The sequence below is a fragment of the Plecotus auritus genome (assembly GCF_963455305.1).
Source record: "Plecotus auritus genome assembly, chromosome: 4".
In the NCBI taxonomy this organism is placed as follows: Eukaryota; Metazoa; Chordata; class Mammalia; order Chiroptera; family Vespertilionidae; genus Plecotus; species Plecotus auritus.
Genome location: NC_137775.1, coordinates 47,606,618 through 47,628,493, shown reverse-complemented (window position 1 = coordinate 47,628,493; position 21,876 = coordinate 47,606,618). Strand labels below are relative to the sequence as shown.

Sequence of the window (21,876 nt, the reverse complement as noted above, 5' to 3'; positions counted from 1 at the left end):
AAAAGGCTTCGCTTCTGAGCCAGCCACTGCTCAGCAGTGTTTCTAAGGGATGACAGTATTTAAGTAGAAAAATGGAAAGAGCTGCAGAGCCTATGGAGGATGAAGAAGAGGCTGCCACTGCTCTCTTCTGAGATCTGTGTCACTCTCCACTGGGAAGAGGCCGCTGCACAAGGGGTCATGAATTCTTAACTGGAGAGGCCAAGGACGGCCAATCTGGAAAGTAAACTAGGCTAAGCAATTAAAATAATTTATCATTCTCAGCGCCTCTTTCAGGAAGTTGATACTCATGTTCTTTAGTGCAACTGATGGATCTGATCTGTTCTGCAAAATGGGGTCAAAGAGATGTGTCCTCACATGGTGTCAAAACAAGCCAAAGGAAAATCGTTTGGGCAAAAAATGAAAAAAGATCCCAAGTCAAATTTATAGAAAATATTCCTTTATTAACTTCTGGTCAAGAATATGTTTGTATATTTTCAGAAAATAACTCCAAGACCATGTGGATTCCTGCAACAGAGAGGAATTGACAGGACTGCTCCAGCCATGAAGACAGAAGAGAAACAGTCCAGAGATGGAAGACACTGATGACACCTTGCCATACTAGCAGTCAGCAGCTGTGCATCGCTGCAGGTTGCCCAGGACCAAACCAGAGAGGGTCAGACCTGCATTACCACCATTTGTCCACCATCCAGAACTGAAATATCATTGCTGACATGTACACATAAGGAACTGTTTGACATTGAAATTGGGACTCAAAAGAACTGTTGGCCCAGAAAGAAACTCACTACAGACTGATACATTTGCCTCTCAGCATAACCATTATTGCTTGTCTCATTTTCGGTTCTTATAAGTGTATTTCTAGTATCACATGATCTCACTCATCTAGGGGAAATAATGAACAACATAAACTGATGAACAAAAACAGACCCTGAGACAGGGAAGCATCGATCAGACTGTCAAATCTCAGAGGGAAGGTAGGAGAGGGTGGGGGTAAGGGGGAGAGATCAACCAAAGGACTTGTATGCATGCATATAAGCCTAACCAGTGGTCACGGACAACAGGGGGGGGGGGGGGGGCATGCGTGGGGAGGGGTTTGGGATGGGAATGGGGGGATGAGGACAAATATGTGATACCTTAATCAATAAAGAAATTACAAAAACAAAGAGGTGTTTCCTTAAAAAATGATTATCTTAGAACAGAAGAATAAACCCAACTCAAACATTTTTAAAGGAGAGCAAGAAGACAGGAAAGAAAAACTGACCCTGGCTGTTTGAATGAAGATTTCTCTTGTTATAACCGAACATGAGACCTGGCCCACAGCAGAAACAAATATCAGTATGTGGGAAACTGCAGACCACTGTTTAATGAGGAGTCCTTGCACGAGGCCTTCCCGACCATGAGGATGCCTTCTCCATGCTGTGCTCTCCTTGCTGTAGTTTGCTTGTATCCTAAATGCTCATGGGTGCAGGAGCATATGATAAGCTTCTGTATTTTCACCAAGTCAAAGGCATGAGATTAGCTCCTGCAAACAGGAGCCCTCACTACATCTAAAACTGGGAGGGAGGATATCAGAGAACACATCAATCAAGGTATAATCAGGGAGAGAGTATCTCTGGCTTTTAGAGAAGGTCCTGGTGATAAGTCATTTGATTAAAGCTTCCCACACACACACACACCCATTCATTTACAAACGCAAAATTGTAAAATTATGGCCAACCTAGAGTCAAACTTGAATTCCCTGTTCTAATGCCTATATGCCAGTATTTATAGTTGATAATGTTCTGACTAGTTTGACAACCATATCCTACACACTTCCCTATGGGGTTGGAAGACTCTTAAGACACTCACGGGTGTCCACAAGGGGGCAGTATGTCACACAGAAGAAGCTATGGTGTGTTACCAAAAATCAATTTCATTCCTGTAATTGGACCCTGTGTCTCCCAGACTTCCCCTTATATGGAATTGGGTCTGACTTAAGCATTCAGTGGAACAAAGGAGATAAAAACCTGTCTTCTTCATCTTCCTTAATAGCTTTATAAAGCCAGGGGGACATAATGATGTGTTTTTTTTTCAAGTGCAAGAAAAAAAAACACTTTATAGCTAAACGTGCTTATTTGAGCAGACCTAAAACAGAGCTTCAGAATTATGTGATGTTACATAACAATAACAGCTTTCCATTTCCCTTGCTCTTCAGAAAACCATACCTGGAGCATTTTTAAAGCTTCAGACCAAAGTAAACATATCTGAAAACTCCAGATAATTGAATCAAATTAGTCAAACAACTGGTTCCACCTCTTCCACCACGGTAAGTGCAGACACAGCCTGGGAGCTTATGGACTGCTAGAACTGAACAGGTTCTCATGGAAAGCTCATAGTTACACTGCTTTCCTACATATTGTAGTCCCCTATGCTGGCCCGTTGCTACGGGTGCACGTTTGGTGTTTTGCCTCTGAGACTACAAAATGGGAAGGAGGAGAGGAGCCCAACGGTGCCGAATCCATGGATTCTCTGTGTCACACATTTTCTCATCATGAGTGGGGACAAGGTCTTTTCTCCACTGGGATTTAGAGCTTTCTGGAAAGGCTGCTCAACATCTCCCAAAGCAAGAAGTTGGCTAAAGATCTGGAAAGCTTATGAAACAGAGGAAGGTCTGTTTTTCCTTCTGCTACTAGGGACTTAAGGGAATTAGAGGAATTAGGATTTTACTTTTTGAAAATTCACTGTATATTCGCATCTCAATCAAGACATGGCCTTCCACTTTAACTATTTCTTCCTCAAATTAACCCTTGAGGAGACACAAATGAGAAATATTGGCTAGGCCAAAAAAGTATTTTTCTAATTAAAAAGAGAAAAGAGTCTATGTATGATTCAAGCATTTGGAAGTTTGTGGTCAGTAAAATTAAGGTAGTTTCCTACCAGGATATTATCTCCCATCTCTTCCTCCCACCCCTGCCACAAGCACCCTTCCTTCCCCACCACACCCCACCCCCAGCAAGTATTAGCAAGGGCCCTTGTAGAGAGAGAGGGGGAGGGAAGAGCAGAAGATGAACTTCTACCATGAAGTAAATATGTACAAAACGTCCATACACTCATAGCAAGAAGCAGTGACAAGTGGTACTTGGGAATCTTTCTGGATAAAAGCCTTTCTAACCCTCCTCGCCAGTGTGGCTCAGTGGATAGAGGGTCAGCCTGCATACCGAAGGGTCATGGGTTCAATGACCAGTCAAGGGCACAAACGTACCTGGGTTGCAGGTTAGATCCCCAGTTGGGGCTGTGCAGAAGGCAACCAACTGATGTGTCTCTCTCACATCAATGTTTCTCTCTCTACCTTTCTCTTTCTCTTCCCTCTCTCTTCTCCTTCCTCCCTCCTTTCCACTCTAAAAAAAATTCAATGGAAAAAATATCCTCAGGTGAATATTAACAAAACAAAAAATATATATATTTTCTAACCGAGATATAAATTCTATGAACCACAACAGAAATCAAAGAGTTGTAACAAAACTACCAACCAATGTAAGGCTTCCCGCTTCTTTTCAGGCAGCTATCAAAGTGCTAGCTCTCCTAGGGCCCATCAGTCAAATGAAGTAGGCTTTGGAGGGCCACATCAAAGGAATGCAGAGGGGCCAAGGTGGCCCTGTGCTGCTTCTTCATTTCCCTCAAAGTAGGGACTGGAACCTGGCAAGCAGGTGAGACAGGCTCTGTCCTACAGGCTATTTCCTGAGGCTAAGCATGGCATGCGTTTTGGTCCTAACTGCAGAACTCTGCACTCTGAAGTGGGAAGTCCAGCAGTTCTGGACAGGTGTTACTCTTAAGAAAAGGCCTGGGTTCATTCTGGAACCCAGACTGTGATTACTCCCACGCCGACCTACACTGCTGCTGCCTCCCTCCTTGCTCCCACCCCTTCTGAAGTGGTGCTTCAGGTCAGCCCTGCAATAAACTGGGCAGGAACTGAGAGTAGAAAGAGGAAAAGGAAAATAGAAGGGCACCTCAAATCCAAGAGATAGAACAACAAGTTTTCTAGTTAGAAAGAGAGCTGAATGGATGAAATAGGAAGGTGCTGAGGAAGAGCCTTCCAGAGTCAACTCCACACTGAGTGTATCTCCCAGTGCAGGAGGGAAAAGCTACTGGGTGAGCTACTGGCCCAGGAATAACAACTAATGCCAAAAAGTGGGCTTAACAATACTTAAGTCCTTGGAACAAGATAACGTTTGCAGAAATCAGAGAGAAAACTTATCTACTGGGGTAGGGAAAGGTGCTCCGACTTCCAAAAAATGGATAAAAGAAAAAGAATTTTTAAAAAACCTAGATGACAATAAAGCAAGAAGAACTAGGTCTGTTTAATTCGCTCAGTGTCACAGCCAGCAAAAGGCCATGTGCAGAACGAGCCAGCACACAGCACAGTTTGTATGATGCTCCAGACTCGGGGAACACAAGCTGGCAGTCAGGCAGTCGGGGCAGAGAACGGTAGCATGCTTTCCTACTGAACACAGAGACACTTGTCCTCTGAGGAAAACTGACAATAATCCTACAACGCTTGTGTAATTTATTTCACCTAAGACTTGTACCCTGACTTCGTTTTCTGTTCCCTGCTCTGGGTATCTGATGAATGTTATTTTAATGCAGCGGTCTGTATTGGTGAAGAGCCCAGTCTATTAAAATATCTCCCTCACCTTAGTGAGTTCCAGTGTAAATCAGGGGTCAGACAATTATAGCCCATAGACTACCCAATTTACATTTTAAAATAGGTGAGGCAAAAGAATAATATTTTGCATTAAACGAAATTCAAATTTCAGTGCTTTTACTGAGACAGAGTCATGCTTATTCATTTGCATGTCATCTATGGCCACTTTTCCACTCCAACATCAGGGCACAGTTCAGTACAGTTGACCCTTGAACAACATGGGTTTGAACTACATGGGTCCGCTTATACATGGATTTTTTTCAATAAATATGTACAATATTATTAAATATATTTTCTCTCCCTTATGATCATCTTAATACATTTTCTTTTCTCTAGCTTACTTTATTGTAAAAACACAGTATATAATACATATAACACACAAAATATGTGTTAATTGGCTCTTCGTATTATCGGTAAGGCTTCCGGTCAACAGTAGGCTAGTAGTTGTAGTTAAGTTTTGAGGGAGTCAAAAGTTACATGCAGATTTGCAACTTTGTAGGGCGTTGGTGCCCCCAATCTCCACGTTGTTCAAGGGTCAACTGTAGTTTCTACAGAGACATATGGCACACAAAGCCTAAGATAGGTACTAGCTGGGCATCTACAGAAAATGTTCTAGAAACTTCACAGTCATAAGTTTGACCCCTAAGTCAGCCAGAATGCAGAAAACTTTTGCTAAGTTTTCTTTTCAGAAGGAAAGGTTTGGGGAGTATCTGAAAAGTGACAGAGAACTTGGCTTACTGGAAGGGTGGGAACAGGCCGGGCACTCACCAGTAGAAGTGCTCCTCCACCATCTTGGTCACCGCCCTGGAGATGGCTCTTTCCTGAGGCCCCAGGTTCTTGTTTAAGTTCACTCCAAGCTTCTCCTCCAGAAAGTCAATTATGAATTCTGTGCCAGAAACTTTTTCATGATTATATTCAATCCAAGGCATTTTCCCTTGAGCAGAGAGTTTTCCACCAAAATAATTCTAAGCAGAGTAAAGTTTAAAAAGAGAAAAGCAATGTTTTATTTAAATTTCACTGTGTGATTAACAGAAACAAATATCTCAACCGTATATTTGATAGTGACTATACTACTCAAGTGAATGTACTCAGCATATAAAATCTTAAAGAGTATAAATGGTTACTCTTGGGAAAAAAAACACACAAAAGGTTTACTGCACATGAAGATATTACTTTTCTCAAATTAATTTTATCATGGGCTCTAGCTTATTGTTGAGAGAGAGAGCCAAAAGAAAATAAAGCATATATCCATGCAAAGGCGTGTACACAAATGTTCATAGAAGCTTTATTTGCAACTGTCAAACACAGGGGGGAAAGCAAGAGCTCATCAAGAGGTAAATGAATAAGCAAATTCTGGTATACCCTTACAATAAAGAGGAATGAACTACTGATATACACATTAACACGGGTAAATCTCAAAATAACGCTGCTAAGTGAAAGAATTCAGACCAACAAAAAGAGTACTTACTGTAGGATTCCACTTGATAAAACTCTAGAGAATTTACACTGATCTATAGTGACAGAAAGCTGATCAGTGTTTACTCAGGAGGATAGGGGACAGGAAGTGACAGGACAACAGAATTACAAGAAGGCAAAAAGAAATTTTGTGGGTAATGGATACATCACTACCTTGATTATGGTGAGTTTTCATTAATATTTACATATGCCAAAATTTACCAAAGTATACATTTTAAATACGTGCAGTTTATAGCATGCCAATTATATCTCAACTAGAGGCTCGGTGCACGAATTCGTGCACCAGTGGGGTCCCTTGGCCTAGCCTGTGGGATCGGACTGAAACAGGCTCTCTGACATCTCCCAAGGGGTCCCATATTGTGAGAGGGCGCAGGCCAGGCCGAGGGACCCCACTGGTGCATGATCGGGGACGGGGAGGGACATGGTAGGTTGGCCAGTAGGGAAGGGAACACAGGAGGGTTCCAGGGCACGTCCGGTCCATCTCACTCAGTCCCAATCGGCCAGACCCTAGCAGCAAGCTCACCTACCAGTCACAGCGTCTTCCCCCTGGTCGTCAGTGCACCTCACAGCGAGTGGTTAAGCGGCCTTAGAATATTATTAGCATATTACGCTTTGATTGGTTGAATGGCCAACCGGACACTTAGCATATTAGGCTTTTACTATATAGGATAATGCTGTTTATTTATTTAAAAATGTTTTTTTATTTTAAATATATCTGACTCCACATCTTTAAACTGTTTCTCTATAGTAGGGGTCAGCAAACTTTTTCTATAAAGGGCCAGATAGTAAATTTTAGGCAGCCCATATGGTCTCTGTCACAACTCAACATTGCAGTCGTAGCTCGAAAGCAGCCATGGACAACACATAAATGAATATGAGTAGCAATAAAAAGTTGTTCACTGAAATGTGAATGTAATGTAATACAAAATATTCCTCCTCCTTTGACTTTGGCCCACAGACCTGCAGCCTGTCCACCTCTGCTTTAGGAGCACTCACTTACCCTCATTACCTCCTAGAGAAACAGAGTTAAACCTATGTAACCACACCCATCAAATCCCGCACAAGAAGATCCTTCCTTGTACAGGTGCTTGATGACAGCAAACTCTGTGAGGGCCTCCTTCTAGGAGACCCCGGCCAAATCTTAGACTAGAAACAAAATTTTCCAAGAAAAGAAAATTACCATTTGAGGGTTTTTTTGTGTGAGAAATTATTGGGATTAACGAAGATGATTATTGCTCTAATTGTTCTTACCTAAATCACGCCAAGATTTGTGTGTGCCTTTCCCAAAAACCACAAGGGATCTCACCACAAGGGATAAAAAATATAGAATGTTACAAAATTTCTAAGTCAAGTCTCTCCGTGTCTAAGAATTATGCTTGTATGTTGTATGTGGTATGTATGACTATTGAATTGGCCTCCAGTGAGATAACAGGGTTATGGCTAGAAATCATGATCCTTAACGGCAGCTGTCCATTTGTGCCCACAAGGACTGGGCGTGGACTATGTTTGAGGGTCCCAGGCTTCTGAGACCTCTGAAGAAATATCACCTTTTCGGAAGGCTAAAAACCAGAGCAAATAAATAAACAGCATTATCCTATATAGTAAAAGCCTAATATGCTAATGTTGCTTACTGCTAGCTTTAATGGAACGTATTGGAAACTAACTGGTCTGTCTCTTGGTATCAATACTTTATCTCATTGCTTATTCTAAAGAAATTCATTCTGGGCCCAGCCTAGAAAAAGGGGAGTTAATGGGGCTGCTGATAGCCATATTGCTTTTGGGCAACTAGGAAAACAGAACCTCCTCTGGTGGATACAGACTATGCCAGGGTTCACAGCCTGCCAAGTCCTCCCTGCCCCCACTCCTTCGCCAGGCACTGCTGTGCAGTGAACAACCTGCAAGACTATGGGTAGAAGCAGGTGGTCTTTTCCATGCATTTCAAATTTCTAAATGTGATTATATTACTTTTAAAATAAAAAATATATATATAATTTCCTTAACCTCCATAAATATGTTAAAGAACACCTGGCCTACTCGTATTTAAGCGATTGGAGTCTGACTGACCCACTGAGGATAGTTTCTGAAAGCAATTTTTGGAAGAAAGATGAAGAGGTAAACCCTCTATATTTTTCTCAAGCTGATGTTTCCCTGCAAGTCTGTCCCTGGTGAGGTTAATATATCTACATTCACACTGCATTATTAGCACAGCAGTGAAAGCTATAGGCTTTGGCATAAAAATCTGGCTCCATCATTTATTCAATGTGTGACCTTGGACCTCCCTGAGTCTCCCTAATCCTCCCTGGGCCTCAATTTCCTCCTCTAAAGAATGAGGACAACATAATAACAGTTGCTAGAACCAAAGGCACATGCAGTGTCTGACAAAGTGCCTTCATCATAAGGACTAACATCACCATCACCATTCTGTGATGGAGAACTTGAGACCTTAAAAGAAATCCCCAAGTTTTGTCATTCTGATTTGCTACACAGTCATGATGCCCCAAATTTTCAGCTAAATTTACATCTACATATTTAAAAGCCTAATATGCAAAGTGTCTCCTCGGGTGTTCTACGGACTGGAAGTAAGATCGCTCGCTATGATGTGTGCTGACCACCAGGGGGCGGCGTGGAATGAAGGGAGACCCTAGCCAGCAGCCGGCAGCAGGGGAAGGGAAGCCCTGGCCAGCAGCCAGCAGCCGGCAGCCGGCAGCTGATAGGGACCCTACCTGTGCACGAATTTCGTGCACTGGGCCTCTATTCTATTATATTCCCTGAAGCTTTGCAACTATCTTGAAAGGTCTTCCATCAACTAAATTTGAAGTAACTTGAGCAACTTTTGTGGGTTATAACTCACTGAAAAAAATCCATGCAGCTATTATTATATTATACATTATACAAAAATGTATTATCTATTATAGTTTTATAGCAGTATATCCTCATTTTTTTGGATATACACACTGAAATAGTGAGGGATGAAGTTTTATGATTTCTGCTGCCTATTCTCAAATGGTGCATTAAAAAAATTGTCCATAAAGGTATGTTTTAACAGAATGGGGTTATGTTTGTTGTAAGATACGTGTAGGCTAATGTTTGTTAGCTTTGTGGTCTAAGCAGCCGTCACCAACCTTTCGGACCTCACGGACCACTGGTTGGCGACCGCTGGTCTAAAGTGTTTATCTCTCAAGTGGATTACTAAGTAGACCAAATCTTTTATTGCTAAAGTGTTCTGAGATACATGCTTAAAACAACTTTCATTCCCCAGGATCTGCTTTTTAAGCCTAACATCCCCTGTAGTTACCAACTGCATGCACGGCCTCTAGAAATCAGTATGCTAAGCTGACCAACTTGATGAGAGTAACTATCCACAGGGCTTGTCTCCAAAGAAAAGCATTGTTTAGCGTGGCAAAATTACAGGACAACCGAGGGACGTTGTAAAGCCGTTTGAAAGTAACTCAGAGCAAGTTAGAAACGTAGTGCTTAAGTCACGTTCTGTTTTAAAAGACTGTGGCAAATACAGACAAATTAAAAAGAAAAAAAAAATTGTCCATAAGGCATATATAAAGAGAAATAAAGCAAAAAAGCAGCATGTCAACAACTGGTGAATCCAGGTGAAGGGCATATGGGTGCTCACTCTATTATTCTTTTAACTTGTCTGTAGCTTAGAAAATTTTTTAAAGATTGGGATGCCACCCCAATAATTTCAATTTTAAAAAAGTTAAAATAAATAGATAGATAGACAGATAGGAGGAAAAAAGGCAAGATCAGCAAATAAACAGAACATCAAAAGTTAAAGCTGAGAGCCAGAGCAGTGAGTTCTGAAGTCATTATCTATTTAAAAAGAATTATTGTGTGAAATACATGCTTCATATACAATCAGCTGTGACAAATGATGGAGGTGTTTTCATGTATGTCTAGAGAAATGAATGGAAGGATGGTCAGAAATATCAGTGACAGCAATCTCTAGCTAGTAGGATGGCAGGAGATTTTCCTTTTCCACTTACACTTTTTTGTACTGTTGGAAATCCTTATACGGACCGTCGTATGTCAAATACATGTAATCAGAAAAAATACTAAAGCTGTTTTCTTTCTTTTATTACCCATATCTGTGGGATCTCCCTATACATGTTTTGCAACTTCCCATGAATCTTTAATTATTACAAAATGAACACTTTTTAAAATTGACCTACTGATATTTATATCTTGATTTTAAGAAGATAATAACTATGACCAACACATCAAGTTTTTTGTTTTTAAAAGCTTTGTGAGTGCCTACTGATGGTCATCAAATATTTATTCCAGTCTCACTTAGGTTAAAAAATAGAAAAGATTCAATTATAAAGTCATGCTCTTAGGATCATGGTATCTTAATATGTTTTAAAAAGGCATAGGGCAAAGAAGGGGCCGAGGGTGGCGCCCCCTGAGAATAGGACAAACCTCTCTACTGACCCTCTGAGACATGGGCACTTCCCACCATCACTTTCCAGGCACCACATGCGTCACAAACCCTTGCTGATGGCCCTTGGGCCTCAAGGCACTCGGGCAGGCACACCCCCTTCTAAACCACAGAACCACTTTCCTTCCACCCAGATCTCTGCCCCATGCTGAACACCCCTCCATTTATTTCCCAGAGAGACCTCACAGAAGAAAAAACACTCCTCTATCCTTCCTTTTAAAAAATGTATCTATACTGAACAAGAAACAATAATTTTGGACGGGGGTAAGCGTGGCCCTTCTCAAAGGCCTCGGTGAGAGCTCCAGGCTTCACAGTGAGGCGTGTGTCCTGCTGCTCCCGTTATACGAACTGAAAAGCAGCGGCTCCAAACAATGAACGTAGGTCGGCAGGTAGGCTGCTGGTAAAGATGGGCACAGAGGCAGGAAAGAAAGGGCAGCCAGCCCGGCAGTGGCTGCCAACAGCAGGATCACTTCATGGGGTGAAGGCACACATGATCTTAAAGCAGCCAGAAACTCAAAGCACAAGATTCAGGTTCTGAGCCTCACTGTCCCAAACCTGCCATGGCTAACGGGGGAAGCTTGTCTAGGGTGATGATGGAGCGGAGACAGGCAGCTGCAGGATAGCATTCTCCTCCAATCAGCACCCCTCGGTGACACACGTCTTTAGTGCCAACTGCCAACACCACGCTGAACAGCCATCTTCAAACCTGATCCACTGCATTTTAGAGAATCCAAGCCTGGTCTGTTTCTATGGCTATTTTCTCCTCCATCGCTGGCTCAGAAAGTCCTGAGTAATTTTATCCCTGCCTCTGCCTCCCGACTCACCCTTGCTCCGCCCCCAGTCATAAAGAACCCATGCCCCCCCAGAGTCCGGATTCGGTGCCACTCCACCATACTCCCAAGGAACCTCCAAAACAGCACTACCAAACTGAGAGCATGACACTCCATCTCATCCCAGTGCTGCTGAGAAGGATCCCCATCCCCTCTTCTGTAGAGAAACTGGCTCAGAAAGCACTGGCATGGGGAGTCAGGAGGTGGCGGGGGAATATCATTATCAGGGCAGCCAACAGCTTGGCTGGATGAGCTCTCCCTCCAACCTCCCTGCTGGTCTATTTCCATCCAAGGAGACCACCTCCTCTCAATGCTGCTACCTTAAAGGTAGAGAGCTTAAAGGTGAATCCCTGATCTGTGGGAGCCATTTGGAGGAGTGGCAGCAAACCAGAGGGACCACACTGGTTTGGAGAATGCCTGGGGCTCACCTCCTTCCCTTTCTTCAACCCCCTCCAAGGTACACAACCTGCAGCTGAGCTTTAGCCCTTGCTCAGTATGAATTCCCAGGCAGAAAAGCTGACATCCCCAGTGAAAGGAGATCTCAAACCAAAATAACTAGGCACCAGAGGAGTGCAACCACGGTGCGAGAAGGGCGACAGACTGGATACCTACAACGGGAGGCACTTATTGGGACAGACCACACATTTTTAATTAGCATAATAAATGTCCTCTCAGAGATAACGAAAGAGACTAGTAATACAAACTGCCGGAAGGAAGCCGATCATTGTTTCACTAGTAGAGAGGTGTGGATGGGGAATCGGAAGGCTGGTCAACCTTAACTGCTCTGAAAGGTCAGGGCTAATCACTCATTGTTTGATTGAGACATTGGTAGTTGAAGCACCCTCCACCTGTTAGTCTTATGATTGGCTATTATTGGAATTTCCTGCCTGAGGGATATGGGTGTATCCCATAATCTTAATAAAAGGGATGGCGAAGCCAGAGCGAGGGGTAGTCCTCTCTTGGGCTTCCGCCCGGCCCCCATTTCCCAAATTAATGCTTTTCTAGTCTCTTTTCATTTGTGTGCAGCCTTCTCCAGAACCCGAACCCTGAACTGGAACCCTGAACCACACGGGACGTGAAAGGGGTTCCCACAACAAACCAAGGGGAACCATTAAGAAGAAAAAATGTAAAAGTTGAACAGAATAGATGAGAGAAACAGCACAATGGATTCAAGGAGAAAATAGAGCAATGGAAGCCCAGAGAGGAATTCTCCCAGAAGGAAGCAGAAAAGAATGAAGGGATACATTCTGAGATGCAGAAATACAAGCAGAGACTTCAGTATTCAGAAAACACAGAACAGGAAAGGAGAAAGGGAAAACAAATAAAAAAGAAAAGAAATAGTAGAAAACTAATAATTCCCCAGAATTAAAAAGATTGAAGACTTCAAATTAAGTATTTATAAAGGACCAAACAAGATACTAAAGACCCACACCAAGGCACATTATAGTGAAATTTAAGAATGTCAAGATTAAACAAATACTCTAAAAGTTTCCAGAGAAAAAATGAAAGAAAAAGGGTCAAATTAACATCAGATTTTTCAAGAGCAACACCGATGCAAAAAAAGAAAAGGCAACTGAGTTATATTGTCAAATTTTTATATAAAAAAGAAAATATAATTTTTAAACTACTGAAGGGAAAAAAACTTTGATCACAGAATTATCCAATGCGGGGGCATAATGAAGCTCTCAGGCATGCAAAGCCACAGATTGCCACTGAAAGGCTCACTCTAAAAATACTCATCAAGGAAGTACTCCAATAAAAAGATAAACAAATCCTGTAGGATCAGAGATGGGAAATTAGACTAGTCAAATAACTTAGTAAGGCTTGATGTTTATAAAAGGACCAAAACAAACAAACAAACAAAAGAGACAATATTTCAAAAATTCCGGAAGTAGTATATTACACAACAGCAACACAGATGGGATGAGGGCTGGGAAGGAAGAGACCCAAGGTTCATGTGAACCTGCTAACACACCTGTATCGTTAGAGGGCAAATACAATGGGATACATTTAAGAAATAAATGGGGATAAACAGACACAAATTAGGATCTTAAGAGCAACCACTATAGCAACAAAAATAGAATTTGTTTTAAATGACAAGAAAAAAAATTTAACTATCCAATTGAAAGCAGGAAATGAGAAAAAGTAAAAACAAAGTAATAGTAAGGAGACAAGTATTAAATAAGATGTTAGAAATAAGTCTTAACAGCCCAACTGACGTGGCTCAGTGGTTGAGGTTCGACCTATGAACCAGGAGGTCACGATTCAATTCTCGGTCAGGGCACATGCCCAGGTTGTGGGCTCAATCCCCTGTCTGGGGCACACAGGAGGCAGCTGATCAATGATTCTCTCTCATCATTGATGTTTATCTCTCTCTCTCTCTCTCTCTCTCTCTCTCTCTCTCTCTCTCTCCCCCCCCCCCCCTTCATTTCTGAAATCAATAAAAATATATATTTTTAAAAAGTAGCCATACACTACTGGCTAAAGGGTCAGTAAATTCCATGGAATTAATATCACTAAAACTACCTGCTCTGACCATAAAATTGAAAAACAGCAACAAAAGTCAAAACCTTAAAAAAGTTGCATTTGGCTAGACCTTGGGTGAAAAGGAAAAACCTCAGGGAATTTTTTAAAAATGCATAGAATTGAATGACAATGAAAACACAACCTGTCAAATCTGTGAGACACAGCTCAAGCATTACTCAGAGAACAAAGTATGCCCTTAAATACACGCCTATGTTCACTCTCCAATGCTGAAAAGAGGCAGTGTTTCCCTGAAAGTCACCCAAACAAAACATGGAAACTGTGAAGAAATTCATTTCCCTGGTGCCTGCTGGGTGCTCTGCCCCCAGGATTCATGAGACAAAATTTAATGCTGTCAATAAATAGAAACCTGAAGGATAAAACCACATCAGGCAACGAATGGTACACCCACCTGTATTAACAGCGTATCCAAACTAGTAACCAAATTATACTCTATTCAGGAAAAATAACATGGCCCTGAACCTTACAAAAGTTCATGCTCGCCCCCTCTAGCAAAGAGTGCCAGCCCTTCCCACGACGTGAGATTAGGGACCGTGTCTAACAGATTTTGCTGTTATGAGAATAAAACGTATTTGCGCACAAGTACCTGATAGGGTAAGTCAGCCATCCTTAAATAAGTTTCCATTTTCAAACAGAAAGGGGATAAACTGGGGACACCATTGTTAGGTCTTGCAAACTGATGCAAAATAATAGCATCTTTGGAGTCAATCTCTTGCTGTTTCCTGTTAAAACCAAAACAGAAATAAAGAACAATCCACATGTTATACACTCAGTTCTCTTAGTTCCTCAGAGACCCCTGCTGGGCTGTTGCTTCCCAAGAACAAGCAGATGTTTGTCTTGGGGCTTTCCTCACCCAGAGGCACGGAGCACGTGGGAGCTTGGTGAACCACAGAAGAACCTTACAAGCTCCGATTTTACCATGACCTCCAGGGCCTAGAAAGGTAACTACCTATCAACCTCCTTCTGGTCCCTGTAGCTTATGGACAGGAAGAGTACTTTCGGGGACAGGTCCCCCTTTTCCCCTTACTGGCTATCTTTAACTGCCATGGGACACGATGGATAGATTAAAATTATATTCTGGGCTTATTATGTGTCAGGCATGGTTCTGAGGGCTTCACAGGCATGATCTCCTTTAACCTTCACAATAACCCTATGAAGTAGATGCTATTGTGGTCCATGTTTTATGGATGAGGAAACTGAGGCACAGAGGATGAGCTTGCCCGAAGTCACATCCCTATGGCAGAAGCTAGACTGAACCAGGTAGTCAGAGCCTGTGTTCTTGAGGCTCTTCTTCCACAGGGCCCTGGATAACATACAGATTTCCTCGGCCCTGACCCACGTCTGCAGGGAATCTGAGACGCCAAGCACTCTGGTCCCTCTTCCCAACTACCTGCCCCTCACCTGGCCTTTTACCTGCGGAGCAGAGGGTCTGGCTTCTGGGCTCTCTCATACTTTCCACCTTCCCAGGGTCCCTACTTTCACCACACAGCACGTATCTCAGTGCCCCTACCTTTGCCCCTTCTTCTGTCTCAGCCACACATCATCTATCTTTTCTTTGGCTACTTTTTTGGGTGAGGAGGACTTCCCTGGTACAGTTTTTCAATAGCCGCCATGAAGTAAAACAAATACTGGATTCCAAGTCTGGACACGTGGGGTCAAGTCCAAGTCCTGCTTCCTATTGGCCTCGCCCTCTTCTTCTCTCTCACAGAGATAGTGAGGAGAGTACCTATTCTGTATTGATTATCCTGAGAATTAAATAAACTAATATCTATAAATATTTGGTGAGCTATCAAGCATATGTAGGAGAGATGGACTTCATTCTTTTTCAAAGAGATATATGGTCCTATCCCCTTACACTACAAAACCTCATCATTCCACACAGTTTCCCTCATACACCACAGGAACCTTCTGCAATTTCCATCTTTTACTCTACCTAACCACTTCCCACTCTTCCCCTTGGCCTTCCCTGAGCTCTGGTTCCCTCGCATCATTCCTGGCTGAATCCCTCGAGTACATCTATCTACCTAAGCAAGCAAGGACAAGCTCTTCGTATCATCATCACACAGATGGTCACCTACTGCAGCATCTCCGCTCAATATAGCAACACTTTTGGAGAAGTTTACCACTGAAGTGCCCATTCCAGTTAGAAAGGTAAGAATGGCTCCTTTTTAAAACACTGGTCAAATGAATAAAAATACTTGCTGCTTTCTGGCAATATTTGCTATGAAACAAAGGTTTTCATTTAGATGAAATGTTTGGGAGGTCAGATCTCAAAATTAAGGAGCCATTTAGACTATATTCCTAGAAAGTGCAAAATGTAGATTTGACAACTAACTGATTTTGCCCACTCAAATAATTCAAATCACGGAGTGATATTTTTATGTAAATTAGCCGGGCAAAAATATAAGGACTGAAAGGTTAGGAGGTAAATATAAAATCCCTGAGCCACTGGCCAGAACAATCTAATCGTAATGGTTAACTTGGGCCATGTCATAAGAAGAATGGATGTTAACTATGTGACAAGCATATATGCCAATGACTTTGTATACATGTACATTACATGATTTCAGTAACACTACAGAGTGGCTACTGCTACAGTTTAAATTTAGTATATTATACGATATTTATTTTTTATAGTAGACAGCAAAACTGAAGCTCAGAGAGGTTAATAACGTGCCAAAGGACTACCAACTTGAGATCAAGTTGTTAACAGCTCCAGTTCCCAAGCTCTTAAGCACTTCAACTACACCAAAATGAACAATTCCTCACTTGGTAATATGAAACAGCCAGTTTGACCCAGACCACTCAAGCCTAACTTTCTGATGAAAGTCTATACTATAAAGTCAGTAATGTCCAACTTTTACTGTCTGCTCACTCTATGTCAAACATTTGCTAACTCACTTCATCAACTCTAGGAAGAAGGCTACTATCATCACCCCTATTTACAGATGAGAAAACCCAGTAGCCAAGAAGCCTACTCTCCAATCCAAGGTCACATGACTGATGAAAAACAGAGTAAATCTGAACCTAATCAGGCCCCAGAGCCCTCCCTCCACACATCAGGAACCTCTCTCTAACAGGATCAGAGAAGCAGGTGACCTGTTTCCCAGAAGCTATATTTTATAAAGTGCCCTTATGACGAGGGTTGTATCAAAGAACGCTTGTACAGCAGCAAGACTGGCCCCTACTCACACAGTGAAAGATACCACAGTGAACATGCCTCTGTGGACGGCTGATGAGCTCTTTAGGGAGATCAGATGACCCCTGGCTGCTGATTGCCTAAGTTTTCTAGGACAGGCTGAGCTGTGGGCCTTAAGTGCAAATGAGCTACCAATAACAGTCATTATTTAGTCACTCAACTTACAAACAATACATTTCCAAATGCCACATTGAATTTAAGATAGCTGCTGGGCCCTACCCGGTTTGGCTCAGAGGATGGAGCATTGGCCTGCAGACTGAAAGGTCCCAGGTTCAATTCCGGTCAAGGGCATGTACCTTGGTTGCGGGCACATCCCCAGTAGGTGTGCAGGAGGCAGCTGATTGATGTTTCTCTCTCATTGATGTTTCTAACTCTCTATCCCTCTCCCTTCCTCTCTGTAAAAAATCAACAAAATATATTTAAAAAAAAAAAAAAAAAGATAGCTGCTGGGCTACCTCCACTGGGAGAAAAAAAGCACAGGGTTGGGACTATATTTGTTTAAAAATATTGTGGTGGGGAAAAATCCAAAATACCTACTTGGGTTATACTCATTAATGAAACTTGGTAAATAATTATCACCCGTCAACTTTACTTTCCGCTCTGGAGACATAGCCATGGATTAAGGTTAAGTCTGTGCAGCAGCAAATCCAAGCAGGTGGTGACTATGATTGCCAGTGAACTCAGACAGTATAGCCATTTCAAGGTATACTGTCCACTCGCGTATTTCATATTGTTTAGTGTTTTCCCTAAAACGATTTCCCTTTAAGCAGAGGTCTCTATCATGTAACCTCTGAACCTCAGTCCCAGACCTCAGTTTTTTTTCCACTATCCCTCCATGCCCCTAGAGGCTGTCAAAAATTCAGGTCCTTCCACAGGTCTGTCTTCCCTGAGCTATGCCCCAATTCTCTACATTTCTCTTCCTCTCCCCCCATCAAAATCTACTTCACAATTGGTACTCTCTAGGAGAGAGTAAAAAAGTTCAGGCTCAGCCCACACACATTCCCAGATTTGAATCTGGATCCTACTACTCTTACTGTGTGATCCTGGGCAAGTTGCTTAACCACCCTGGGCCACAATTTCATTACCTATAAAATGGGGATCAAACATCCAATGCAAGTTGTGAGGAGTAAATCTAATCACACAAGTAAGGCACTGCTACACAGAGACCCTACTAAGGACTCAGAAATGGGCAGCCACTTTTATTACTTGCATTAGAACAGGATTTTCCAACTCAATTTAAGTATCTGTCAAGAAACAAAAGTGAATCAACCAAGGATTAAACACGCCTCAACTAAATAAGTATCCAAGCAGTCTCCTAAGTAGGGAAAGGACACATTTCTGTCCAGAGGCCTCTTCTTTGTCCAGCGGCCACACCTACCAGGGTGTGGCCTGCTCCCTGGGTGAGCTCTTAGCTCGCTATTTCTGCAAGGTCATTTAAGCAAGGGTTAGACTCAGTCCTGTGCAGCGTGCCTTCACTCCCTTCACAAAGTGGACAACTGGTGAGATACCACATGGTTTGGGATCCTGAAAAGAGGGCTGGAATGTAATTGAGAAACAATAGGGTTACCGTTTAAATTACTGCACAAATGTTTCAGTTTTTCATATAGCTTGAAACCTAACTTGAAATAGAGTTCTAAAAGTAGCAAAAACATAAAATAACCTAGAGAGATCATTTCACTTTACATTTTTTTATTTCAACGAGACTAGATTCAAACACTGTGCTGAGAGCATTTAATGTGTAAGATGGAAATAAAACTTCTCAATTATGACTAAATAATACGAACATACATTTCCCCAGACCTAAATGATTTCCCACCCTCTCTAGACTAGAAATATTCACAATACCTGAGTTGGTCTGTCACAGTGTCCTCCTGGAATGCCTGCAGGCCTATCAAAGGTCACTGCCACTGTCTTGGTTTACAACCTACTGTGTAGGACTCACCCACTGGAAAAAGGCAGCGAGGGCACATTTCTCAATGTTTAAAAGATACTGGCCAAGAGGGACAATCTAAGCTACTGAAAACTGCTTGCTTCTGGTCATCTCAGTGACAGAGGGTCCAACACACGGAAATTTTAAAGGTAAATTAATGTAGCAATTAGCCAAACGACCATCTCAGCAGTCTATGGTTATTATCCTACTCAAAGATCTCGTGTGGGGCTGGATGTGCCAACAGCAGGGCCTCCATTTTCTGCTATTTCCAAGTGAATCCTGTCAACATTCTGCGGCAGGCAGCCATGCAACTGTTTGTGGCTCTGGGTGACTCTCATGTTTTTGTCAAACACGCCCATGTGCTAGTCCTATATCTCCTATGGCTCACACAATAGCATGTAAACCCGACGATGGTGCTTTAAATAACAGATTAGCAGAGAACCAGGTGAAGGTTGCATCAAAACTGCACAGCACTATACCTGGCCCTGCAGCCTTAACAGGAACCCAGAGGTCTCTGGACCCTTTGCAATTTCAGCATTTTCAGGATGTTAACATTGGGGCGGAAGTGGGGGAGGGGGGAGAGTCAGGGGGGACCGGCGGAGGGGGGTGTAGAATGGAGAACTAACCTTTAAGTAAAATATAAGGTTAGTGGTTAATGTTCCAGCATTATTATCTATAAATAAATAAGGTCTTTCATAAAAGTGTAACTTAGTATTTCTACAGGGCCTAATTCTGTTGTTGTAAAACATTGCACTTAGGATCTTGCCAAAGACTCTTTGCTTTCAGCACCGAAAAATTGGGAGACGAATGTTTTTCCCTCCCAATACCAGTTTAATTCTGTCAACTCTAAACTGCCCCTCAAGGCCATGGTCAGCTGGGCATTTGAGCGGTGAGACGGAGGGTCCCCCCTCGCGCCAGCCCTGCCCAGGCCAGGTGCCCCTCCGGCGCCCCTGCGGGGGCCCTCTCTCCGGCTCACCTAATGACCAGGAGTTCGTGGAGCAGATACGCAGCTGCGGCCAGCAAAGCTCCCCCGGTCAAGTAAAGTGTTTTCTTCCACCAGGGATCGGAGCCCAGCCCTGCCATGATCCCACCGTAATCCTGCAAAGGGAAAGCGATGATGTCCCCATAAAAGGAGAAGGGCTCCTCGGACCCGGCCCACCAGCCGAAGAAGGAGACGCTCTGGTTCCAGCTCAGATCCACCACGCACGGCCTGGACGAGGCAAAGCCAACCCCCCAGTGCATGCTGCGCGGCTGGCTGCGGGCGCCCCTCCCAGGGCCCGCGCCGCCCGCATGGGAAGGGGCCGGCGCGGCCGGGCGCGGGCTCAGCTGCGTGCTGCGGGCGCGGGCGGCGACGACGACCTAGGCGGAGGCTGCAGAGGAGGAGGAGGAGTTGAAAGGGTTCTGGCCGCGCAAGGCGGTCCTGACCGGCTGCACCCCAAGGCCCGCGGCGGCCGCCGGGTTCCCCCGCGGCGGCCTCTCCGAGCCTCTCTTTGTGTCGGCGCCTGGAGAAGGCCGCGTGATGTCATTGCTCCCCCGGGCAGGGAAACAGGCGGGATAAAATCACCTACCCCGCGCCCTGCCCCCGCCCCGCATCTCCGCGGTCCGGCGGCCTCCGCCCCGGCCGGAGCTGCAGGGCTGAGGCGCGCCGGACCGGCTCCGCGCCCCGGCGCCACGGCCTGGAAAGGCTCCGCGCGCTCGGGCAGGGCTGCGGCGGTGGCTACCAATGCGGCTCCGCCCGGAGGAAGCTGCAGTCCGAGCCCGGATCTCGGTCCCCCTCAACCCGCGCGCCTCCGCCTACGCTCCAGCCCCTCCCGCGAGCCAGAGAGCGGGGAGCGCCATGGACTCACCTGGGGCCGCGCGGAGCGGAAACGCCCCCCGCCACCCCGTGGGGCTGGGCACCAAAACCCGGATCGAGGTCGGGAATTAGATTGTTCTGGCCGTCGTCATAGCGCTGTGTACTTGCACAATTGGTAAAAACACTCTCGTTACGTTACACAGTTACTCAGGTCTTGTCCATGTGCTCCTGGAAAGATGTCTGGCGTAACAAATAAGAAAAATGTACCCCAGAGATTTTCCTTCTGTTAGACGCAGCTTAAGTCTTTCCTCTTTGAAATCATTCTCAGAAAACTTGCTGGTGTGAGGTGTTTTTCCTTTCCTTGGTACAGAAAATCTGTCAAATTGTGTGTATGTTCAATTCTTTCCTTTTAACTTCATTTTTTTTAAGGCTTGTAAGTACAAATAATAGAATCGTGTTTCGTGGAAGTTTATGATGTGCACGCAAATTTTAGCAAGAGCATGGATAATTTAAAATTGTTTAGAGGAACTGGAAAAAATCCATTAGGGGATTTATTTCTCAAGTAGGGTGAAAGGAGGGATATATCCCCCAGGCTTTTCGTGAGAGAGCGGAGATTGTGGTGAAGGGAGTCCCTTTCCTTTCTACTTCCCCTACCACGCCAGCCCTTAGAACGGGCAGCAAGTGGGGTCATATTGTTAAGAGTGGGCTTATTGCCATCCCCAACGTGATAAAGGGCGGGGCTAGCCAGGCCGGTACCCAAGTGCCAGCACACGGGGGTCCCTAACACACTGTGTATGTATATGTGACCCCTGCGGAAGGAGCAGTGTATGGCTGGAAGCGAACCTTCCATGGGCAGGTGGCAAGGAGTGGAACCCAAGGGCCTGCCAAGGAGGCTGAAAGGCCTGTCCATCAGAGGCAGAGTGGACAAGTTTGGGATGAGAGCAGAAATGCTCTCTGCTGAGAGGGGACAAAGG

At 43.9% G+C, this 21,876-nt stretch overlaps 1 protein-coding gene across 3 annotated transcripts in view; it reads right to left on the bottom strand.

The window, feature by feature from the left end:
• The window catches only part of FAXC (failed axon connections homolog, metaxin like GST domain containing), a 65,093-nt gene extending 44,058 nt beyond the window's left edge, over positions 1-21,035 (bottom strand). Inside the window, exons 1-4 of one of the 3 annotated variants that reach the window (XM_080663765.1) lie at positions 20,955-21,035; positions 20,084-20,205; positions 14,565-14,700; positions 5,447-5,643 (exon numbers count right to left, since the gene is read on the bottom strand). In XM_080663765.1, coding sequence (XP_080519891.1) covers positions 5,447-5,643; positions 14,565-14,700; positions 20,084-20,190 — 440 coding nt within the window. In that variant the 5' untranslated portion in view covers positions 20,191-20,205; positions 20,955-21,035. Of the gene's footprint in view, positions 1-5,446; positions 5,644-14,564; positions 14,701-20,083; positions 20,495-20,954 lie in introns of those variants that run through there. The other 2 variants (XM_080663766.1, XM_080663764.1) reach the window with 2 other exon arrangements.
• Between the last annotated feature and the right edge of the window lie 841 nt (positions 21,036-21,876).